The 23,663-nt window shown below is 41.0% G+C and overlaps 1 protein-coding gene across 5 annotated transcripts in view; it reads right to left on the reverse strand.

Annotated features, from left to right (window-relative positions):
- The window catches only part of mid2 (midline 2), a 142,246-nt gene that overhangs the window by 12,669 nt on the left and 105,914 nt on the right, over window positions 1–23,663 (reverse strand). For all 5 annotated transcript variants that reach the window (XM_056382335.1, XM_056382333.1, XM_056382336.1 and 2 more), the window contains 5 exons: window positions 20,129–20,236; window positions 14,908–15,056; window positions 13,356–13,483; window positions 12,797–12,940; window positions 6,811–6,972 (listed from right to left, as the gene is read on the reverse strand). In XM_056382335.1, the coding sequence (XP_056238310.1) occupies window positions 6,811–6,972; window positions 12,797–12,940; window positions 13,356–13,483; window positions 14,908–15,056; window positions 20,129–20,236 (691 nt within the window). The remainder of the gene's footprint in view (window positions 1–6,810; window positions 6,973–12,796; window positions 12,941–13,355; window positions 13,484–14,907; window positions 15,057–20,128; window positions 20,237–23,663) is intronic.

Here is a 23,663-nt window from a genome sequence, read left to right on the forward strand (position 1 = left end):
ACTACAGCATTAGCGCCTGTGTTCACTCTGAGCCACTCAGCGTTCAATGAGTGGTTTCACTGGTGTGACCTAGAAAGCCTGTGAAAGCTGTAAGACTTCACAACATGATTTTAAATGTTGTCTCAATCAAACCAGCTGAATTGCACGAGACAGGACTGCAGTAGATGGGTGAAGCCATTGAAAGAGCACTCCACCAGTGTAGTATTACAGCATGGTCGAACTCATGATGGACTTTCTGCTTTTATATATACACATAAAAAAAAAGGATGAAAATGAATGTAGCAGAACCAATGATATCGTCTTTTTTTATTCCACACTTTTGTCTTCCTTGTCAAAACTACATTACCTACAATGCAACTTGACTGCCGAGAGTGAAGTTGGAGATTCAGCTGTGTTATGCTGATGGAGACTAATGTAACTTTGAGCTGCTAGCCTCATGCAGAGATAATCTGTAGAGGTCTGGTAAGCTCACTTCTTTCGAACTCATCAACTCAACTCATTAGATTTTGTGCAGCTTCCTCTGTAGCCACGAAAGGCTTTATGCAACTTTTTTTCACATGCTGTATGTAGTAGTACTCCCCTGTAAGACCTGTAAACAGACTTTGGTGTATGGTGGAGTTCCCCTTTAATGTTCCTGGGTACCATGTCATCATATCATATAATGTCATCATATCTCTTCATTTATCATGATTTCCTTTGGATACCATTTGATAACGATAACAATTTAAATTTTCAATGGTCTCCAGAGCTTTTTGGCTCCCTGCTGCTGTTAATCAATTTCACATAATTTGCTGCCCTTGACCTTCCTCATACATTTATGCAAATAGCCTCAAACACAAGTTATTCTAGGTGTCGTCATCGCGATGCCAAGTAGGTCCCTTGAAGGCAGATGCTGCAGCAGCAAAACAATGTCTTGTTTTTCCTCTTCCTCCCTCTCTGTGTCTCTGTCAGACAAACATGCAGGCATTTACACGCCCACAAATGTGTATACAAACCGTCAGCTTGTGTACATCTGTATGGGATTACAATAAGCGTGTGTGGCCTCTCCTCGCCATGAGACAGAGAGTCGCGGCATCTTGAGATGAAAGGCTTTACCTCTGGGATGAATTGACAGATGGCACAAAGATTGAAGAAAGGGCACCAGAAGAAGAGATCATATGCCATAGCCAGGGGTAACAGAGGACGGCGCGCCAATAGAGAGGTTACAGAGGGACATTAAGGAGGAACATGAAGAGTCTGAGGCCAAGACAAGACGTTGCATAAGAGAGCAGACTTTAACAATGCCTTTCGAAAAAACAAGTCGGTGTCAAAATCCTTCATTTGTTTCCAATACTAGCAGTTCCATCAAATCTTATTTCAGTATTTGTTGTTGTTGTGATGTAAAACCTCAGGTGCCTGAATGACCTTTGCTTGAATATTGTGACAGATTGTGTCCTCAGAGTTCAAACTAGAGCAGTTTATTCAATTGCTGCTCTGAAAACAGTTCTGATTTCTATTGTTCATTTTACTATTTGATTAATTTGCTCTTTGTTTTGCAGCAATTTACATAATACAGCTGGAAATTGATTGACGTTGCTCCCCTGTGCTTGCTTTTGTGCTGCCATATTTACACAGTTTACCACATTCAGATTTGTTTTACAGTTATACAGTGCTGCATTTTGGGTGTACTAAGTAGTTACTCTTTAGAACAGGGAGTTGTGATGCATGACTTTCCAGTATCTGTGTGACTGCGTTCTTTGCTTTGCAAGCTTCTGCCTGAAATATGATGAGCTTAGGCTAAAAGCCTCCAGAGCCTCTCATCTTAAAAAATGTGACAGCTAAACCCTCCAATCTAGCCACAGACAGAACGAGAGACTTCAAGAGCAAGGAAAGAAGTTGTGGTTCTCAGCTCAAAGGCTTGCTACTAGAGCTCGTACGGCAGCAGAGTCTATAGAGAAACCTAATAAGCCTGTCAAAGTGAGATATTTGTGATCAGTTTTGTTGTGACCCATTTTAATCCAGAAACACTGCTCGGCTTCACCAGAACAGATGAGTGAGCCACTTCAATCTGAATACCAATTCCTCTGAGAAAAAGGGGGAGGAGAGAGTGGGAGATATGAGACAGAAAGAGGGACAAAGAAATGAGAAACTGACAGATGCATGCACAAACACACATGGTGCAGGTGCCATAATGAAAACCAAAAAAACCTCAATCATGGATAAAAATACAGGATTGTTTTTTTTTGTTATTTTGACAGCTTGTCGAAACCATTGCAGCAGAGAGAAGTGTCGGTTGCCAATCAGAGGCTCAAAATCTCAACCAAACTTGGCTGTGGGTGGACAAGCGTTTCCCCCTGATAGCACTGGCTGCCAGAGAACAGGAGGACTGACAGCGAGTAGGAGAGACATGGGAGAAATTATACAACATTATATGTCAACATTATACAAGAGAAGTTTTGGACATTAAACTAGTCAGTGTTATATACTGTGCTAAAACTCTGTACTATACTTAACTTCAAAATATAGATGGTAATGAATGCAAAAAGGCTTAATTTTGACAGAAATATTCTTGACTCAAGGTCCACTTACTAGCTTTTTTTCAGTGCTTTCAACCACACCTCACAGTATTCATTGATGTATGACCTGATCAAATTTGGCTTTTGGTCAGATATGTTTAATTTTTTGTGTAATCTATGTGTTAAAGATGCATGGAGCATGTAGACCTTAACAACAGGGGACACAATAATAATAATAATAATATCAACGATAATAATAATGAATTATCATTTTGATTAATGCTCATTATTATTTTCAACTAGTTTGTCTAAAAATCATCATTGATTTTACTCCTTTTTCCACCGTTCTCTTTCCCATGAGGCTTTGCCACAAATGTATTTGTACATAAGGCCAATAAAGAAAGCTGAAATTCAAAATTCAAAATATTGGGAGCGTGTCTTGCCTTCCCTTCCTAGAAAATAGCCCATTCAAACTGCCTGTTATGTAACGTGGCACAACTGGCAGAAGAGTAATGTATGACTGCTTTATACCTGTGTACTACTAGTAATTATTTTGGTATGATTCTACGCAGTGTAAAGTATGTATCTACTACTTTGTAATGCATGCATTAGCCTATATGTATTACATACATATGATGGGGTATGGGCTATGGCAACATGTTCATTTGATTTAAACGTCATGCCAATAAAGCTTCATTTGACTGAGCTGGATTGTGAGAGAGTGAGAAAAAGAGACAGCGAGAGAGACAGCAATGTAATAGAAGTGAGACTGACGATGAAAGATAACACCTATACCACCTCATCATTTGTCTGTATCAAGGGAGGACATTTTAAATTTAACTGCTCCTAACTGTTATTTATATTGTTCCCAGTAAGGCGGCAAGTCCTGAGCATCTGTGACAGTGAGCTGAACTGCCAGCTCCAGATACTCAGCGCTTCACCTCTAAATGCTCCTCAGCTACAAGTCGTGCCTGCATCACACTGAGGCAGTAATCCACTCTGATGCCATAAGAAAAGAGCTTAAGTACTGACATGCTCCATGTCCAACAGGGAGGGCGTGTCTAGAAGAATTTGGGTGTGCGGGATGAGAGGGAGCACAGATTCAGATGAGAGGGCCAGTGATATGATGGATGACGGCAGAAGCTAAAACCTGTTGTGCTTAAAAGTACCAGATGGCAGCTTCATATGCAGGACAGGTGTAGTGGTGGAGAGGGGGAAACTCTCTTTAAGGGCCCCCTTGTCGCTTATAACTAAAAACATATATTTAATTGGTAATATGAACATAAAAAGGGATAAAATGCAAAGTATGCCTTTGTGTCCTATTGGCTATAGAAACATAATTCTGGAGAGAACATTCCCACCAGTAATAGCACTTCTAAGAACTTAACTTTTAAGAGCTACATATACTCTGTGCTTTATCTGTCAATGCAAAGCAATAATCAAATCTCAAAATCTAATGAAAAGATAAAGTGGGAGTGACAATGTGGACAAAATTATACACAGACTAGATTAGGGAAAATACAAGTTGTGATTGCAGTAACTGATCGTTTAGCAGTTTAATATCAACTCCATAACACCAGTAGGTCCAAGGGTCCAATCAAATTTTGTCCCATAAAGCATTAAGTACATCAGCAGCTAAAACTATCAATTATAGTCGCTTAAAGCAACACCGAACAGTTTTACAGCCGCAAACAGACATCACAAAAGTCTTGTTCCTCTCATCTCTCACACTGGTGAAAGATCTCCTGCTAATATTTTTTATTCATTTAGTATGTGTTCTGACAATGCATGGCTTAAATCCAAGATTGATTGTTATATCAGTTATATAGTTAGCGTACTTGAAGATTGAGCTGACATGTTTGTTGTCATTTTAAGATGAGCACACATTTAATTACATAGAGCAACACACAAGGCTTTTAAAAGGAAAGATACACTAAAATAGTCACATACTGGGACTCTCCGGTGTGTGTGTGGGATTCAGTTGATCGATCCCCTTGTTCAAAATCTGGTAGTGAGTATATTTCTTATTATTATTTTCAGGTTCAGTATCTGGTGCCACCGCTGGACCTCCCCCCTTCTAACAGGCCCATTTAGTATGTGTGTGCAGTGCCTGAGAGGGAGAGAGATCATCCCTTGACTACTGCAGTTTCCCACACACCTATTTTACCCAGCAGAGTGTATCCAGATTACAGTTAATCCTAAATACCACAGCCAGACTCCTGACAGCAGCTACAAGGAGTTGGCATATCAACTCCATTTTAGCTTCGCTGCACTACTGCTGCAATTTAAGACTGATTTAAAATTTTATTGAGCACCCTTGAGGCACATCCTAAATTAGCTATATTGCTGAGGTTTTAACTCTTATTGTGCCACAGCTGAGCCTAAATAGGCTTTTTATTAACTTGAAGTAGGATCTGTTTGTTATGCTATACACCTGTACCTTTGTGTAGCATTTTCTAGACTGAATTTTCTCTATTTTTTTCTTATTTCTATGTGAGTATGAATATTAGGTTCGCCGTAGCCTTACGTGCCCAAATCAGCGTTGAGGCTTTTATACACATTCTCTGTTTATCTGCTCCCATCTTGTTAAGTGGGGAAGCATATAAAAGAAACGAAAAAAACAGAGTTCAAAGCCAGGACAAGATTCTGCAGCAGAAACCACAACTTTAGGGGGAAAATGAGAGAAAAGAAATACAGACTGAAAGGTAGAAAACGTGTCAATTAAACATCATCTTTTCTGTCTGCGAAAACCTGCCTTCACCTAGTTAGAGAAGCAACTTCTTTATATATTCCAAGGAACAAGTATGAATATTGAAGAAGAGAGGATGTCAAAAAGACAGCTTCCTCAAAGTGTAGGAACTCGCTGCTAAACAAGAAACCCGGGTGACTTAGCCGAGTAAAAGATAGAGAGGAACAGTCAACCAAAAAAACAAGCGACAAAAGGGAGATGTCATGCTGCCTATTAACATTCTCCAGTTGCCGTTGTTGTGCAACATCCAACAGAAACTATAACAGCTTGGAACAGAGGTGCTGGTGTTTGGAGGGGTGTGGAGGGGTTTAATCCCTGCAACATCTGCAGAGGTACATGTGAGTCTAAAAGTGATGCTTTCGCGTAACTCAGTACAAGCTGACAAGGTGTGTAGGAGAGGTAAATAAGGAAAGAGGAAGCTGTCATATTCGCTGTATACTGAATTCTGCTACTAGCATGTCTTAAATTAGCACTGATGCCTTCTTCATCTCATGTTATTTAAGCCACACCACAGATTACTTGACTAAGGTGCTGCGAATACATAGCAGCAAAGTTTGGGAAGTAAAATGGACATAAGACCTTATGCATACTCTTGGGGGGATTAAAGTCTGCGTTATAACAAAGCTGTAAATAGTAAGATAATGCTGCACATACTTCTATGTACCGTGAACTGACCTAAATAATCCTACAATACTTGATGCCTAGTTTTAAATTCAGAAGTATTCAGGCAAGCCTTAGGGGTAAAACTAAATAACTGATGCGGGATATATTTTACTACATGCTCTGCCTGATACCTTAAAAAACCCGACTGGTAACAATACGCTTCAAGCAATTAAGACACATTCACCCAACTCAAGAATACTTTGTGCTACAACTTTGCAAAAAACAAAGCTACCATTTGCAGCTCCACTGAAATCACAGTCATAATGGCGTCTTATCCTGTGACCACAGCAATGCACAGCCACGGCTTGGGAACTGTTTAGGTCTTTGACAAGAAAGAGTGTTTTTCGGAACAAATTCTTTGCCCCGGATGATGCAACTGTGAAACTGATTCAATGCATCAGTCAAAAGATGATGGCGTCCCTCCTTCTGGGAATATGACTAAAAAGTAATGGCTCACTGTGAATTATTTTTAAAGACATTCATGTACATCCTTACTTTTAGCCTGAAATCATTCAGGGAAGCGCTCATGGAACATGTAATGAAATGTTTCTGACATAAATCTGTCAAGGTGCTGTTTCAGGTTCCTCCTTTCATTTTCACTTTGTTGCCCTCTGGACAGAAAATGTAACAATCAGGCTAGAAACCAAAAGCAATGCATAAATATTCTGTTACTAATGAAAACGTAATCTACCCTAGTCCTAAATCTGCTTCTTATCTTCCACTCATTTATAAATCAAAGATAACCCCCTGGGAAAAGCTCTGAGCAGTGAAAGCCTGTGAGTTCTGTTGCACAAAGGACAAAGACAGACTTTGAATTGTATTAAATATCAAAAAACAAAATTTACAAGGTTTGTAAATGTTCATAGGAAAGCAGGCAGAGGTGCCACATGGGCCTTCACTTACTGTTGGTTTTGAGGCGGGCTGGCTCACTGTTGCGGCTTCCTGCCTGGTTGATAGCCTTGACAAAGAAGATATAACGGGTGCCACTCTGCAAGCCGTGCACCGTGTAGTGGTTCTGCTTGATGTTAGGTACGATCATCCAGCTGTCTGCCGAGTTGTACAAACCTGGCAGATCCACGGGAACACACACACACACACACACACACACACACACACACACACAACACACACACACACACACACACACACACACACACACACACACACACACAGACACACACACATAGCATGAGTAACCAAGTTCTGTTGATAGTTTCTGGGTAAGCAGAGCTACAGTGAGTCCTGCTGTGAATCTTTTCATTGGTGTTGAACAAGAGTGAAAACAATTCTCCCCAGAATCCAGTCAGAGCAGTGTCTCATTTTTTTTTTCAACAATACCATACGATATTTATGTATACATACTGATCCATCCCATCACCTTTCCATCAGGTTATTCATGACGCACTCCCTGAGGTGATATTGTGTGTTGACCAAGCTGAATCTAGTATAGTACCCATTAAGAACAAGGGACTCACATCATAAGACAAATGCATCTCTGTAGTAAGCGCCTGAGGGCAAAGGAGTGTGACAGCTTTACTGTTCAAATGTATGGAAACATGGGCAATTCCAACATGACCCCAGTTGGTGGGCGCTTTGATTCGAAGTGCCTTGCAGTAGAGGGTTAGTAATGGCTGGGCTGGCTCTGCAGTCACCTGCTTCTAAACACAGTCTTTTCAGTCTCTCAGCTGCAGCCGACTGTGAAGGATAAAAGGGAAATCTCAGCTCAGGGCAGAGGAGAGGATTGTCTACAATGGGATGCGCTTTTGGTCTCTAGTCTTGTGTGAAATAACAGGGATGAATTTATTCACCTTAACTGACCCACCACATTACCACTACTTTTTTTTCTTTCTTTTTTTTTTTTTTACATATGAAATGGTGTTTGCCTCAATTTTAAAGCTGAAATACACAACTTTCAAGTGCATTAAAGTTGGCAGAGTTGTTGTGGAAGGCTGTGTGGAGGACCACTGGTTACTTGAATCACATATTACAAAATTTGGAAAATATGGCAGTTAGCTAGGTGTGATGATGCTGTACAAACAAACATAGCATCTTGTTTAGTCGAACTACAGCTGAGGTTAATGTTTGTAGAGCTGAAAGTAGAATTATAATCCTTTTCATTGTCTCATCTTTACTCCCCAGTGCAGAATTGCAGGGAAATAAAAACCCTGAAAGGCTCTCAGGGCCATGCCTGCCATGTCCCTTCTGGTGAGGATGCGTTGTGAATTATTGAGCAAGATGGCAACAGCATGCATAAGTAATAACCAAGAGTCTGCTTGTAAATATAAATACTTCACGGGACGCAAATAAGGCCTTTAAAAGTGAGGCAGCTTTAAGAATGAATGAAGGGGAAGGGACTCTTAAAGTTGAAGTGAAGGCTCTACATATCTGCGGACTTCCACGAGCTTTCCTCACACAAAGAAAACACTGGAGAAAGCATTCATATTCCTTTAGAAGATGAAAGACAAAGACAACAGCCAGCAGATTCAACCGCATTTTATTTCAGCCTCGTCTTAATAAATATGCATCCACTGTCAACAATGAAATACAATTGCTGTTTTCCTCACTAAAGGGAAGATTGTTGTTCAACTATGACAGCTGTCCCTTGTTGTTAAGAAAATTACGCCTCCCACCTGTCGTTTTAGCCACATCCTGTTAAAATTATGGGGGCTACAATGTTCTGTGGGCTTTCAAAAAGAGATCCAGGGAAAGAAAAGGGAGAAGGACTTCACGCTGCTTTCCATTTTCAAAGCTTTTGATCTCCATCCGCACCTCTCAATTTTTGCGAAATCAAATTAGGTCAGTACACAGTAACTCTATATCACTACTTTTGCAGCTGAAAAAAAGGGGGTTTCTGATGCTAGCTGTGCTGCTTTGGAGTAAGTGAATGCGTCATTGAAGAAAGAGAGGAAATAGATCAGATGGTGTCTTTCATCCAGGCATCCAGTCTGTGTGTTTGTGTACACTATGTATGTGTATGTGTGTGTGTGTGTGTGTCTTGACTCAAGAGTGGCCACATGAGAAGGGAATGGAAACACAAAGTATCCTGGGAATGGAAGAGGCTTAGTTTTTGATGATGCAATATAGAGTTAATTGTGACAGTGTGTGTGTGTGTGTGTGTGTGTGTGTGTGTGTGTGTTTGGCTGCATGGATATGTGCTGCATGTTTGTGTACATGCCACTCTTTTTAATTTCTTATGGAGGTAAAGTCTGTTTGTGTATGAGAAGCTGTGCACCGACATCCATCTCTTGGTGCCTCTACATAACTTTACAGAGTGTACTGTTTGTCTGCAACGACAGAAAACTCATCATCATTTCATCGAACATTGTTACAAAGATTCACACTACTATTATTCTGACAAAATCCTTGTTGTCATAAAGAGTGAGAGAGATTTTTACCAAACTCTGGGTTGTCGTAATACCCGCTGCGATACTGCTTTTCACCTTTGATAATCATGTTAATACTTCACCACAGGCTAATGCTTATGAATACACATGAACAACAGATAGCAGCTGGAGTCAGCAGGTAGGTATCGCTGGTGTGGTTAACATACAGGTCTCCCAGAAAAACATATGGATTTCTATTAGTCCAGAAAGATACAGTAAAATTGCTTCAGCTGAGCAATGCAGATGGTAAATGGGTTTCAACGAGTAAACTGTTCTTTTCCTAGAAATAGAAAACAATAGAAGAACTATCATGGAACTAGTGAGGATGTTTGGCTTCTCAGCCTGCAGTCAGCAAGTTACGTAGATGACAGCCACTGGCCACCAGGAGAGGCATTAAAGCAAACTAAATGGACACAGAACTATAACTGGCGCTCTGTAGTTATAGTCAGAAGACAGTCAACACAAGGCAATTACAAGGCTGTGCCATTTTAAATTACTCTCCTGTTTTTCCATACAAAACAGATGTGGTCAGAATGTTGAAAAATGTGTTTACTTTTACCTTCATTTTGAGCATTAATTCTTTCTTACCAAGAGTTAGATGTGGATATTGATACCACTTTATGTGTGTATGCTAAAGATGAAGCTATACAGCCAGAGGATGGTTAGCTTGGTTCAGCATACAGACTTGAAACAAGCTAAAAACAGCCAAAACAGCTAGCCTGCTGCTGTCCAAAGGTAAAGAATATCCACCTACCAACACTTCTAAAGCTGAGTAATGAACATGTTATATCTGGTTTGTTTAATCTAAACAGTAATACGGGAAATAGTGTACTGAACTGGCAATCTGTGAGATTGCCAGGCAACCACTGGAGGCCCCTGACATCAATCTGAGCAGTTGGTTAAATTTGTATCAGCACAATGTTTATGGCCATCATTACCTCTTAGTGTCATGTTATTGATGAAACCATTAGGATGTAGCATTTAATTATTAAGGTCATATAAACATAGTGTTTACATCAGCGTTACTGTCTGACATACTAGAATTACTGCCTTGCGGCTGTAATTCCACCAAACAGTCAAGTTGCACTTTACATCCATGTCTGTCCAGACTCATATAATATATGTAGTGAAGTCTTTGAAAGGATTAAATAAAAGTTATTAAGTGTATCTTGTCATAATTAGCGTATGAATCCTGGATTTATGGCCAAAAACGTGTTCTGTGAAATTCCCTCAATGCATGCTTTCCTTAGATATTGCGTTCATGGGACAGACGGACGAACCAAAAACACCTCTGGCCATGACTGTCGGCGGCACGGAGGCGTACAGAGCACAAACTAAAGAGAGTGCAAATCAACACTGACCGTTTTCCCTTTCTAGATCAATTAATCAACAATTACACTCAGCTACTCTGTTTCTTTCTTGTTCTCTCTATTCCTGTCATCTGTTTTGATCTTCATCGCAGGAATCAAGGTCATAAGATAAAAGATGACTGACTACAATATGTCTGAGTGTGCGTGTATTGTAGAGGATAGAAAGCTGAATATTACATGTGAATACTCAGGAAGGAAAACAACCATTTACAGAGGCATGAATGCACAATATGTGGATGGCTGGGATATTTGCATCTTGCAATGGGCCACAGGTAGCAGCTACACAATTACAGTGCAGACATCTTTACTAACAGTCATATTTGGCTGTTTTGACACTGCTTACATTTCTCCATGGTATTTGGATTTACTTGCTGATTCTATTTTCTGCTGCTCTGCTTGGATGCTCCTGCAGAGGCAAGGTTCACAAGACCCCACAAACCCCTATTCACCTCCTCATGGGAGGCCCAAGGCTGAGGATGAGACCAGACGAGAGAAAAGGAGAGAGCCAGGATAGAGCTCAAGTGGGAGCATTTAGCCACTTGGAAAGTCCCAGAAAAATGCTATGGCAAAAACTCAAGTGGCATGGCAAGCTAAATGGCTTTCTCTCTTTCTCAGTTTCTCCTGTGAATCTCTGAGGGCTCTGTGGCAGCACATTGCTGAATATCTGAGTCACTCAGTCTATCACAGCTGAAATGTATCCTGATGTTTCAAATGGCTGGGGCACTTGAGTCGCATGTTGAGATGGAGAAATGTCAGGCTACACAGAGGGGAGGAGAGGAGATGATGAAAGGATCAAAGTGGAGAGGAAAAGAGGGGAGAGGCGCAGGTGTGTGTGTGTGCCCGTACGCTTGAATGTGCACGATCCTGTACATTAATCATATCCTCCTCATATCAGTAAGTGGTAATTTTCAACTCCCCTATGTAACCATTATCCACTCAGATCCTCACCTGCTCTCCTGTCGCTCTCCTCCTCCACAGAGGTCTTTCTTTCCCAGCAATCAATCAATCAATTAATCAGTGATAATGTGATTAGCTAATGGGGGGGGGGGGGGGGGGTTTAAGAGAGTAAGACCCATGAAAACTGACGCCATTTAAATGTACACTAATCTTACACCATAACCCAGACTGTGGGAAAATATTCATCAAATTTTACAGGATTGCAATCAAATGAGTCGTTTATATTTGATTACAGTTGGACAGTGTGAATTTGTCAACCAATTATGGGAAAAAACAAATGTGGTTCATTCTGGTATAACATACAAAATATGGGAAAAGGATCAAAAATCTTAGACACAGTTTGCGACCATGGTGGTGGGCTTGCCTGTAACAAGGGAATTTGCTCTCATGGTATGAGCCAAAACATTAAGGATTACACAGGCAATATTGCCACATGGTGGTGATGTTGGATCTTAATCTGCAACCAGAATCTAACCACCTGCTCCAAAACATTGCAGCACACTGTACAGTGCAGCTAAACTAAACGCAGAACATATGTAACAAGAGAGGGACTGAAGCATTCACATTGGCTAGGCGGAGACTGATTAATGACACAAGATGAGACAGTGTACGAACAATTTTAGCAGAATTTGCTAGCTTTTCTAAAATGCTTGCAAAAAATATTCCAAATATAAATCATGACATTTTTACAACTCTGAAACGAAAATTAAACAGCTAGAACACAGGGAGAAATGGAAGAGGTTGAAAAAGGACAGCAGTGATTTTACACTCTCATCTCTTGTGTCTGGAGAGTTTTCACATAATCCCAGATACTAAATAGTGAATCTATTTGAAGCATATCCTCATGATATGTGTATGTCCTATTTTTGTAACAAGTAAGTCTTGATAAGTCAGCTCTGTTGCTCTATAAATACGAGCATGGAGGACAACAAATACTAAAGCTGGACAGAAAATCTAGGTTATGCAACACAGTTTGAATAAAATATTGAACATAAGAAAACAGTGAAAATAAGACTGAGGAATACTGGAACTATTGTGCTGCTCCAATTTAATTCTTTTTGTAACTGCGGAGAGGTGAGTGAGTTTCTTTGTGGTTCTTTTGGGCTGGTGCATCAGTGTGTGTGTGTGTGTGTGTGTGTGTGTGTGTGTGTGTGTGTGTGTGTGTGTTACGTGACTCACTGATAAAATTTGTCTGGCCAGTGTAAATGGTGTACTGCAGCTCGTAGGAGGTGACACTGAACTCGTCCTCGGATGTCCAGTGAACAGTGATGGTGTCATGGGAGGCGGTGCACAGCTCGTCTCTTATGGATGGCGGGTTGGGAGCTACATCCGGAGGAAACGACAATTATGATTCATAGTGAGACGGAAATGAAAAAATTGTCATCATTAAAGTGTTTGATTTAATATAGAAGTAATTCTTAGAAACACAATGATGGATTGATGAAAAAAATTACCCACTAAAGGTTACATGAATTTCATACCAGCTGGTGGCTGGGATACATTTCTTAACCTGGTAATATAAATTGTTCATTTTCTCTAGTATAGGAAAACCTTGTAGGGTAAGTTACGTTTTAGCTTGGATGCATACATGTAAATAAGTTTATACAAAGGGTTTCATATGCCAAATTGTCAGAGAAATTCATCAACCGAGAGGACTATTTGTCCTGTATAACATTAAACCACCCAAAGCAAAGTTTCAAGGTTTTGTCATGATGACGGCAGCAGAATCAACTCTTACCTGTTAGGTAATCTAGTCCTTCTAAAATCTTCTTCTCTCTGGAGAAATCCAGGGCAAAGTTGTCAAACGCCTCATTCAGGTTTACATCAGGGATGAGTACCTGGGAGGAGGCCGTCGCCATGGCAACCCTTTAGAGTAGTGGCCAGGACATGGGAGGACATGAAAAGGAAAAAAAAATGTCACAAGGAAGGGTAGAGAGGTGAGGGAACGGAGGAGGGCCAAGAGGTCAGATGAGGTGACGAGGGGAAATGAGCGAAGGGGCAAAAAGAGGGTGAGAGGTGATGAAAAGGTGGAGAAATGTGAGGAGAGAAATGAAAGCGGAGAAGTGACAAGAGGGGAGAGGTGGTAGACAGAATCAGTGACACATGGAAAGGTGAGAGAGAAAGAAAATGTAAAAGAGAACGTAAAAGATATAGGAAATTCACACTTTCAAACAGATCTGCCTCCTGCCCCACATCCCTACCTCGGTGTTGTGTGTTAACCCACAGAGTCCACAAAAACATAGACAAACCAGACACACATTGACACACTGACTCCATAGTCTGTACAGCTTTGTAGAAACTTTTGCCTACTTCTGCTTTGAGCATTAGTGAGCTGTCTGTGGCAGGAGCCAGCCTGAACCACAGTGCTGGCAGGGTTACAGAGCAGAGTAAAGCAGGGCACAGACCAGCACTAGTCCTTGAGACTTTTGTTCCTCAGTGAGGAGAAAGCAGCCGGTCAATAAAGCGCTCAGGCAGGTGCTAGGAAAAAAAAAAAAAAATACAGAGTCTGGGCCAGAAAGAAAAAGATGCTACACTTGCTGCAGATTTTGCTCAGGTCTTTGTCTGTGCGAGAGACAGAGAGAGAAAGCTGCTGGCCTGCCTACAGAACGATGCAGGTGGAAATAGAAAGTGCAGCGCCGGCCCTTTAAATGATAGATGATTTTCAACAGAGGCCTGACATTGATCGCAGCAGCCAGAGAGGTTTGATATAATGCTGATTTCACCAGTAAGCCTTACTCTAAGATTGGAAAAAAGTTAATACAGAAAACTCGTTGTAGGTATTTGATTAAAAAAACAAAAACAAATTTGTACTGTCAAATACATAAAAAAAAGTTTTACTGTGTGACACCAGTGATTCTACCGAGAGGAGGAGAGAGAGGGAGACTACAGTGGGCATGAGCAGTCTAACGCACTCTGCTCTTGCCTCTACTTACAATGAATGAAATCACATGGAATCACATGGAATCAGTGCTGCTTCTTAGTATATGTTACACTTTAAATAAAAAGGAAACAACAACAGCACAAAGACGGAGGCTGCAGTAGTAAACAAAGTCAAGGACGGCAGAAATGAGCTCTTGCCTGTGAGTGCATTTGTTCACGTGTCTCATGTTTCTGGTCTTTTAGCAGATATTCCTGAGTGGCATGTGAAAGGGTGTGAACACCTGAACAGGTCTCTAACCAGTGATGTATAGTCAGAGAAAAAATATGACAATCAAACAGCCACTGATATAAGCAAAGACTTCATCGCTTGTTCTACGTCACTATTATGTATGTTTGTGTACATCACCCACCTCTCTGCTACATTTCGGGCGGTCTGGAGGAAGCGGGCGTGGTCGTTCTCCTTCAGGCTCTGTTCGGCCTGCGTGATGAGGGCGCTGGAGCGCTCCAGACACTGACGACAGTTTGCAATCTGTTGAGCCAGCTTACGCAATTTCATCACCTGGAACAAACACAAACACAGCACATGTTGCTCTGTTGCGACACACTGATTCATATTCATTCGCTCAATCTGCATCCGTACACTGTCTTTCATCACCACTTCCCAAAAACTCAAACAAAAAGTAGGTCTTTGGTGTTATTGATCTTTTATGCTCATCTCCTGCGGCCAAAAATAACTTTCTATTTGCTCATGGCAAGTCCCCCTCACTCCACTGCACAAATTCATGAATATGTGTCTCGGAGCATCTTCTACCTCCAAATGCATCACAGCTATAGTCCAGTGAATTCAGTGTGAGGTATTCATCATTTTGACAGTCACTAATCTACAAATATGTTCAACACTTCCAGAAAATATTATTATGCATTTCTGCCAAATTATTCCCAAAATACTGATAGGAATCCTCATTAGTCACCCCCCCACCCCACCCCACCCCACCCCACCCCACCCTCCATACCACCACCTCAAACCCCCACCCAAAAAACAAAAAAACAGATTCCTGTTAGGTGAAACCAAGAAGGCGACTCTCGATGGCTGAAGTTTTGTAACTGTCAGAGAAAAACAGCACTTGATAGAGGCTGACTGTGTTGGACACAAATATCAAGAGATGAAGACTCTGAAGTATATGCAGCATTAATTACACAGTGAGCAGATGACATTTTCCCAGCTCACGTGTGGAGCTGATGACAGGAGGGGAAATAGTCTGCATTAGGATGTTATTTCATCCTCAGCCGGGCCAAACATTTAACCCTCGCACCCATAAAATGTCTCCCTGATGTAACTACTCTATCGACCTGGTGTCTGACGCCTGTAAAACTCTCAATAAACAATCACACAGTGATGCGGACACAGGCACAGAGACAGGAGGACACAAAGAACGCAGCGGAGAGGACAGACTCCTGGTTATGGGGCCAGAGTTGGAACAGAGTTGGCTCTTCATTCCAACACTGACCTCATGACCGTGTTGCATAATCGATGAGCAGAGGTAAACAGCATAACGTGTTATCTGATATAATCACAGCAAGAACAACATGTACAGAGTGCTACATATATGTATGCGTATGTGTTCGTCTATTTAAGATCTAAATATTGAGAAAAAAAGATTTGCAAGATGGACTAGAAACCACTATTTGCTCTTGCCCTTTCCGACCAAACAACAGTTATTTCAGCATTGTAAACACTTATCTATCTCCATATACTTGGTGTGGAGATGAATGCACCAGCACAATACAATGCCCTGAAGTCCAAGCAGGAAAGAGAAGATTTTGACCCACAAGTGTCAGTATTAACCTGCTTCGTCTTCATTATAATGAAACCATGCTGTGCACGAGGAGAGGCAGTTCAGTCACGTTAGGGTTCAGACTCTTTATAAACAAATACACACACACACACACACACACACACACACACACACACACACACACACACACACACACAGGGTTTTATAATGCAGCACCTTTTGACTGTAATTTGTCAATTGATGTACTGTAATATAATTTCCGACTGAGCATAAGGAAGCCATTCTATGTTAATTCCAAATTTAAGTAATCTATTTATCTTCATTATGGCTCATATCCTGATCCCCAAATTAACTTAGTTTGATGAAACTCTCCACAGGAAATAACACCGGCTGCTTATGAGCGCCAAGCCTGTAAACGAAAGGTGAGCTGTAGGATAAAATACCAGCTTTGGTATGGAGTGCATCTCAGCACCGGTGATTAAATGAAACCTTAGTGAACTTTTAAATGGCAAACAGCGAAGTGACGTGGGCTCACTGTGTGAAAACAGCACACTTTCAGCAACGAACAACAACCCAAATCTCTAGACACAAAATAAAACTTAAAAGAGACCAAATAGCATCTACAATTATGAGTGCACTGAAAGGATTACTCATTTATACTTCCAGAAATGCATTTTGTCTTGCAGCACTTGAATAAAGAAGAATTCTGAGAAAAAAAAAAAAACTGACTGGGTGGCAATTGGTTAAGAGCTTGTCATCAGAAGCTCTCAAAAAAATCAAAACACTATCTAATGTGCACTGTCTTTCTACTGCTGGAAAAAAGCTGCTCCTGTTTAGAAGCCTCTCTAAGCTGGCGACTTAATGGAGTTTCAGTCGACTTCTTAGCCGCTTTTCCACTAAGTCCACCATAATCTGTTGTCACTATAAACGACATCTGAGCAGGTTGTTGACCGCACGGAGAGGAGAGGCGAGACAGGTTTAATGGATGGGTTATTATTTGGAAACGTATGCCGCAAACATTTTAGAGGTGATTGCTCTCTCTCTCTCACTATAATGGACAATATGGCACGGTCTGTGTGTGTGTGTGTGTGTGTGTGTGTGTGTGTGTGTGTGTGTGTGTGTGTGTGTGTGTGTGTGTGTTTGTGTACCTGCGTGTGTGCATGTATATGTGTAGGTGTTTTTGTCTGTCTCAACTTGCGGTGTCTGCATCAGCTTTAGCTGAAATAGAGCAATCTAATCAAAGCTTAAATATTGAAGTGGCGGCCCATCAGTATTACAGTTGGGTTATTAATACAAACACATACATATACAACTGAATATTATACTGTTGAGAACAGCAAAAGATTTTTTTGCAAACAAATTTACTTTTCTTTTTTTTTTTTACTCTGTATTTTATTAGCTTAAAAACCGAGCTACCGTATCTTCATTGGTAGCTAACTAACATCTACCAGAGAAGCAGTGGAAGTAGTAAAGTGTTTCATTAGCCTATCAACCTGCAGGACTGATTTATAGTTAAAGTTATATAAGTTATAGGTCCAGGTCTGGATAAGACAGGGTCTGGATTCGGATCTGGACCACGGACCTCCTATTAGTGACCTTCTGATCGGCGCTAACTGCCACCCCTGAAAGGTTCTTTGATGCCATAATTACACCACCCGACTTTTGGCATTGCCTCTGATATACTATGAGTCATGCAGCCAGACAGATGAGGTCCTTTCTTGTCAGGTAAATGTAAACATAGGTTGTTTTAGGCATTTCGACAAATGCCTAATGCTGTCGTTTTTCTGTCTCTACTCGCCTTAACCTTGTAAAACTCACATAATGGACTGTCAGCGGCAAAGCTGGTTTTAGACATAAGGTGGAAATATCTTAAAAACCAAAAAGGGATTTGAGTTGTTAATCCTCAAGTCTATAAAGGAGCAGTTAAAATAGTTTTCAAAATGAGAATGAAAGACAGAGAAGCAAAGAATATGCCTGAAAGACAGGAAGTCATATGATAAAAAAAAAATGCATGCACACGTCAGGCCATGGGAATGGTGTGTGTTTTGTTTTGGCAGGGAGAGATTAGGCATGACTGCTGAGTCTCCTTAGAGAGAGACAAAGCTTGTTAAGAGGAGGTGAGACAGAGAATGAGAGCACCTTGCACGGCTCCTCTCGCTATGATCAAGCCTGAATAATCCTGTTATTCTGTTGCAGAGTCACCTCTGAACACTTCCCTTTCTGACACTGTCCTCAACAGAAAAATGACAGCATTAGTAGTTTGTTCTAATGCTTCAAACGACCTCTCCTCTCTCTTCTCCTCTCCTCTCTCCTCTCCTCTCCTCTCCCCTCTCCTCTCCTCTCCTCTCCTCTCTCCTTTCCTCTCTCCTCCTCTCTCCTCTCCTCTCCTCTCTCCTCCTCTCTCCACTCCTCTTCTCTTCTCTCCTCTGGCAAACATCCATTTTAACACACCTATGATTATTTGAATTACTCAAGGTTGATTCATCTTCCTTGACCCTTAAACTACCTCAAATCTTAACACATTGTCCTGGAGCTGACATCAATCAAGCACTCCTCTGGTGTTTTCCCACTTACCTCCGTCTCCTGCATTTCACTCCTCTACCCTCTCCTAGACAGCCTTTTACAGACCCAGACTCTCAGGAGAACAAGCCTTGCATTTTGTCTGCAATCACTGCAGACACACTCTGACACACTTCCTCCCTCTCTGTCTCTCTGTCTCTCTCTCTCTCTCTCTCTCTCTCTCACACACACACCTACTTCAGTCCTTGTGTTCAGTGTTTGGGAATCTTTCATCTCTCAACAAAGCTCTTTTGCTGCCTCAGAGCATCCTCCACAAGCGCTTAAAACTTCACCTCTGGGAGGGTGAGATTAAGAGTTTGCCTCTGCCCTGAAACCTTAGGCACTCGAGGGTGGGAGGTGGTGGTGGGGGGCACACACTCATATCCACCTCGGCACACACACACACACACACACACACACACACACACACACACACACACACACAAGTCTGTACAGTAAGTCCTGGACTCTCTTTGAAACATCAGCAAGAAGTTCAGGGCAGTTTTTGCTGTCATCTCAGATTCTTTGGTTGTGTGAGAGGCCGTTGCTACTCTCCCTCTCTCTTTTTCCTCACTTGTCTCCTGAAGCATCCATGTGAGATATGTTTGGGTAAACAAGCAGGCAACTACAGAGGTAAAAAAAAAAAAGAAAAGAAAAGAAAAAAAAAAAAAACAGAGCAAATATATTCTGTCCATGGCACTGCTGCTCTTGTATTCATTCTCCTGTATAAAAACACAGCCTCTCTACCAGTGGACTGTGACCCAGGGCTGAGTTTCTTAAAGATGTATTTGTCAGTTTGGCTTCTTCAACTGGCGGTGAGCCGTAACTGTTTGAACTGATGCAGTATGAGTGAACCACCGGAATGTGAATGCAAAAAATCCATACCTCTATCATAAACTGCATTAATCAATATTGTTGAATGAATCAATTGATGACTAGTATTGTCAAAGGGGCTTGTAAAAGAAACCGAAACTTATCCTTCAACACAACTTTAAGGGGCCACAGTACATTTTTCAGAAGAAACTCGTGGGACCTGCTCAGCTCCAAAAAGCAGACAGACATAATTTTCTCCGAAGTTGGTGGTGAAAATCTTATTTGACTTACATTCATTAGTTGGTCAGAAACATTATTCCAATGTCATTTCAATGTTACAATCATGTCAGTGTAGATTTAGCACGCGGAAACCACCTATCTTCCTAATTTCAACTCAAATTTCTCTCTCAAGTTAGACCCGAAACTGACTGAGTATAAAGGCATGCCGGGAAAAACTTTATACCTTGGACTCTTTGATCTTCACAGCGATGACCTGCTTTCTCTGCCGAATGATCTCCACGAGCTCATCGCACTCCTCCACCAGCTTAGCTTCATGCATGGCTGTGTTCACCTGCAGAGAGGAGCAGAAGATATACATGTGAAAAAGCAAATTAAGACGCCCTCGAGAACACGCTGAATCACAATAACCCCGCCATAATGTGTCTTTATATTTTTTTTGTGTTTGTCACATGAGTTCGTTTTTCTTGCTCTCTCTATGTGACAGGAGCTTTGTAAGATTTCTGGTTTGGCAGCCAGGATGATTCATATCATCACTTACACACAGATCACGTCATTCGATTTTGGGTTTCGTTATGAATTCTGCACACATGGAAAAGCCGCCTCCATCAAGATGTGCACCTGGATTAGAATTAACTTGTGAACTTAAGAAAGATATGCCATTTCCAACTCTTTAATTATGTCACTGGAAACACCATAAATCATTATACATTGCAAAGCGCACATTGATCCAGGGGGAAAAAAAACTAATACATACCGTTGATGAAGTGATTGGTCTACAGCCACCAATTTTGTGTGCATTGTAGGTATAGCGAGAGAAGAACAACTCAGTGTAACATGTAGATGGAATTTCATTTTTCATTTGTCTAAAATATTCTGTTTCTTGCTGGAGGGAAAGTCTGTCACAGCTCATAAAAATGGGTAAATTTAAACCACCACTTTTTCCTGTACGTAACGGTAGGATCTTATTATGCACCACAGACTGCGATGTGCTGAGAAAGTGCCAGATGAAATTCATAATTACACTTTTTTTTTTCTAAAACATGTTTATTTCACTCATTACAAACAAGAAATAGGTTGAGGATTGTTGGAATATTCAACTCTCGATTAAAAAAACTACCACAATTTACCCACACCATGCCAATTTAATAGATTCTGTGATTATTTTAGGACCAAAGTTGCCAAGGCAACTCGTCATCAGTTCATCATCTCAGTCCAACACTAAATGAACAGCCAACTCCAAAGTCGTGTGGGTGGGTGGGTGTTACTGAAACATTAAGGGTGTTTGCTAAACTGCAATGCTGAACCACTACTAACAGGCCTGCCAACTGTAAAACACAATTACAGTTCCAAAAGTTTCGGAAACAGCTATGGCGGGGGCTCAAATGGAAAAAAAAGTTTGGATGTGCTGCTCCGACTTCACTGCTGAGGCAATGAGGAGAACAGAAAAACGGAATTTCTCTCATTAAGGGACATTTGAAATGTCACAGTGAGGACTGATGGTTTTACCATATAGCTGCCTGTGATTGCTGCTTCACCAGCATCTTTAATCTAAATGCACAAGGCACAGAAATAAACCTCATCACTGCTCTGTCTGCTCCTTTATCATGATTTTCCATATACAAACTGCGCACTGTGTTGCTATCCACTGACGACAGGATGTAAAAAGTTCCCATGCACTGATCTAAGATGAAATTGCCACAAAGTTGGAGTTGTGCTCTAAGTGCAAGTCCTCCACTGCGATGACAGGAGTCACCACTATTTTGTCTGCAGGAGCCAATTCAGAACATCAGAGAAATTACAGATTTTCTCCACAATATACTTTCAACAAGCCTGAGCGATGACTATGGGAAGCTTTCACTCAAAACAAGCAACTTCAGAGCTATCCACAAAAAAAAAAAGGATTTAATTTCAAATACAGGCCTTAACGGTCACACAGGCATTCACAAACAACACTGCTGCTTTGACTGCTTGACTAGACGCTAGTGTTTGTTGTCACAACAGCACTGGTGAGCGTTTTCGGCAGTGCACTGACTGTAGCGAGAGCACTGCATAGCTGGCAGCCCTCATACAGTAATACAGCAGAAAATTCATTGTGAGGAGAGACCCTTTAACTGCTCTGACTGGGCGTGGCCATCTTTAAGCGACGCAAAGGTTACTTTCAAATCAAACTGTGCATTGTGACAATAAAATCAGAAAGATTCTTTAAAGACACAATTGTTTGTTTGTTGATTTGAGATTTTAATCACTTTAAATGCGCCCAACTACAGGATACTGAAACTGAGGCAGAGGATTTGTTTATTTTGGATTTGAAAGGGCATCATAATAGAAAAAAATAAAAAATAAAAAAATCGTTTGAATGAAGAAATAGTGAATCAGTCAATATTACATTTAAATAGTTTGCTAAATAAAAGAGATGATTTCAGTTTAAATTCAAATCTTTACAGCATCTCTTTGATTGTCTACAGTGAGTTTGTTCATCCCATTTTAAATAAATGACTTGTTTTATCATTGTTGAATACAGAACAGAATTCAATGGGCTTTGGGTATTTAAATTTTCTTTACTTTTACAGATAAAATATGAAGCCATTTAATATCTTTAAACTATAACAGTATCATTATTAATAAAATACATTTTGATCAATTTTGATTAATTCTCCATCCATAAATTCTACAGGGCTGTGACTTTATGTCACGCTGCAGACTATCCAACTACTTACTCTAACAACCAAGTTCCACTCATCACTGCACAAAGCTCATTACAACACGGCGATCCACTTAAGCCTCATTATTCACACACACACACACACACACACACACACACACACACACACACACACACACACACACACACACACACACACACACGTCTGCATGCACGCCAACACACAATTAATTCGGCACAGAGTCATATTATGATGACTGCAGGTTAGTAATTAAACAGGATAAATTCAGACGTCCAGGATCACTTTGAATTACAACTGAGCTACTTGGCAGGCTAGAGTTACAGAAACAATCTTCATCTCCGTCCTCCCCCTGTTTCACCTCGCACAAAAAAAAAACTCGTCCTCCTCCTTTTCTGCCAGCTCCCGACATTATTATCTACTCCCAGCAACACAAACACTGTCACCTACTGCGCATCTCCCTATTCATCAGGCTCCTCTGCAGGTGCACTGAAATCACAGCGCCAACTCCATGTTAAAGTGTCGCTCTATTATTGGAATATGTGATGAGCAACCGCAGCAAGATTGAAAACATTCAATGTGAAGAACTTTCCAGCTGCTCCTGCGATGAAAATTATTGTAAAAATGTGTGAAAACACTGCTAGACAGACTGAAGGGGAAAAAAATGGAAACAGAAAATTTAAGAGGCCAGAAAGTCTAATCATAAATGGATCTTATATCCCAATTTCTGAAGACATTCATTCATTATCCATACCGCTTATCCTCACCAGCTGATACTGAGCGAGGGTGGGGTTCAACCTAGAGAGGTGGCCAGTCCATCACAAGGCTGACATATAGAGACAAACAACCATTCAAACTCACATTCACACTCTTTCGAATTTAGAAATTGCCATTTAACCTAACCTGCATGTCTTTGGACTGTGGGAGGAAGCTGGAATACCTGGAGGGCAGGTTCGAACCCAGAACCTTCCCGCTGTGAGGCGACACCACTGCAAACCAGTGCACCACCATTAAACCCATTTCTGAAGACATGATTGATAGCATTATTAAGACTCTAAGCAAACTAATTGGAATTAT

Source organism: Seriola aureovittata, chromosome 8, assembly GCF_021018895.1.
Source record: "Seriola aureovittata isolate HTS-2021-v1 ecotype China chromosome 8, ASM2101889v1, whole genome shotgun sequence".
Classification (NCBI taxonomy): domain Eukaryota; kingdom Metazoa; phylum Chordata; class Actinopteri; order Carangiformes; family Carangidae; genus Seriola; species Seriola aureovittata.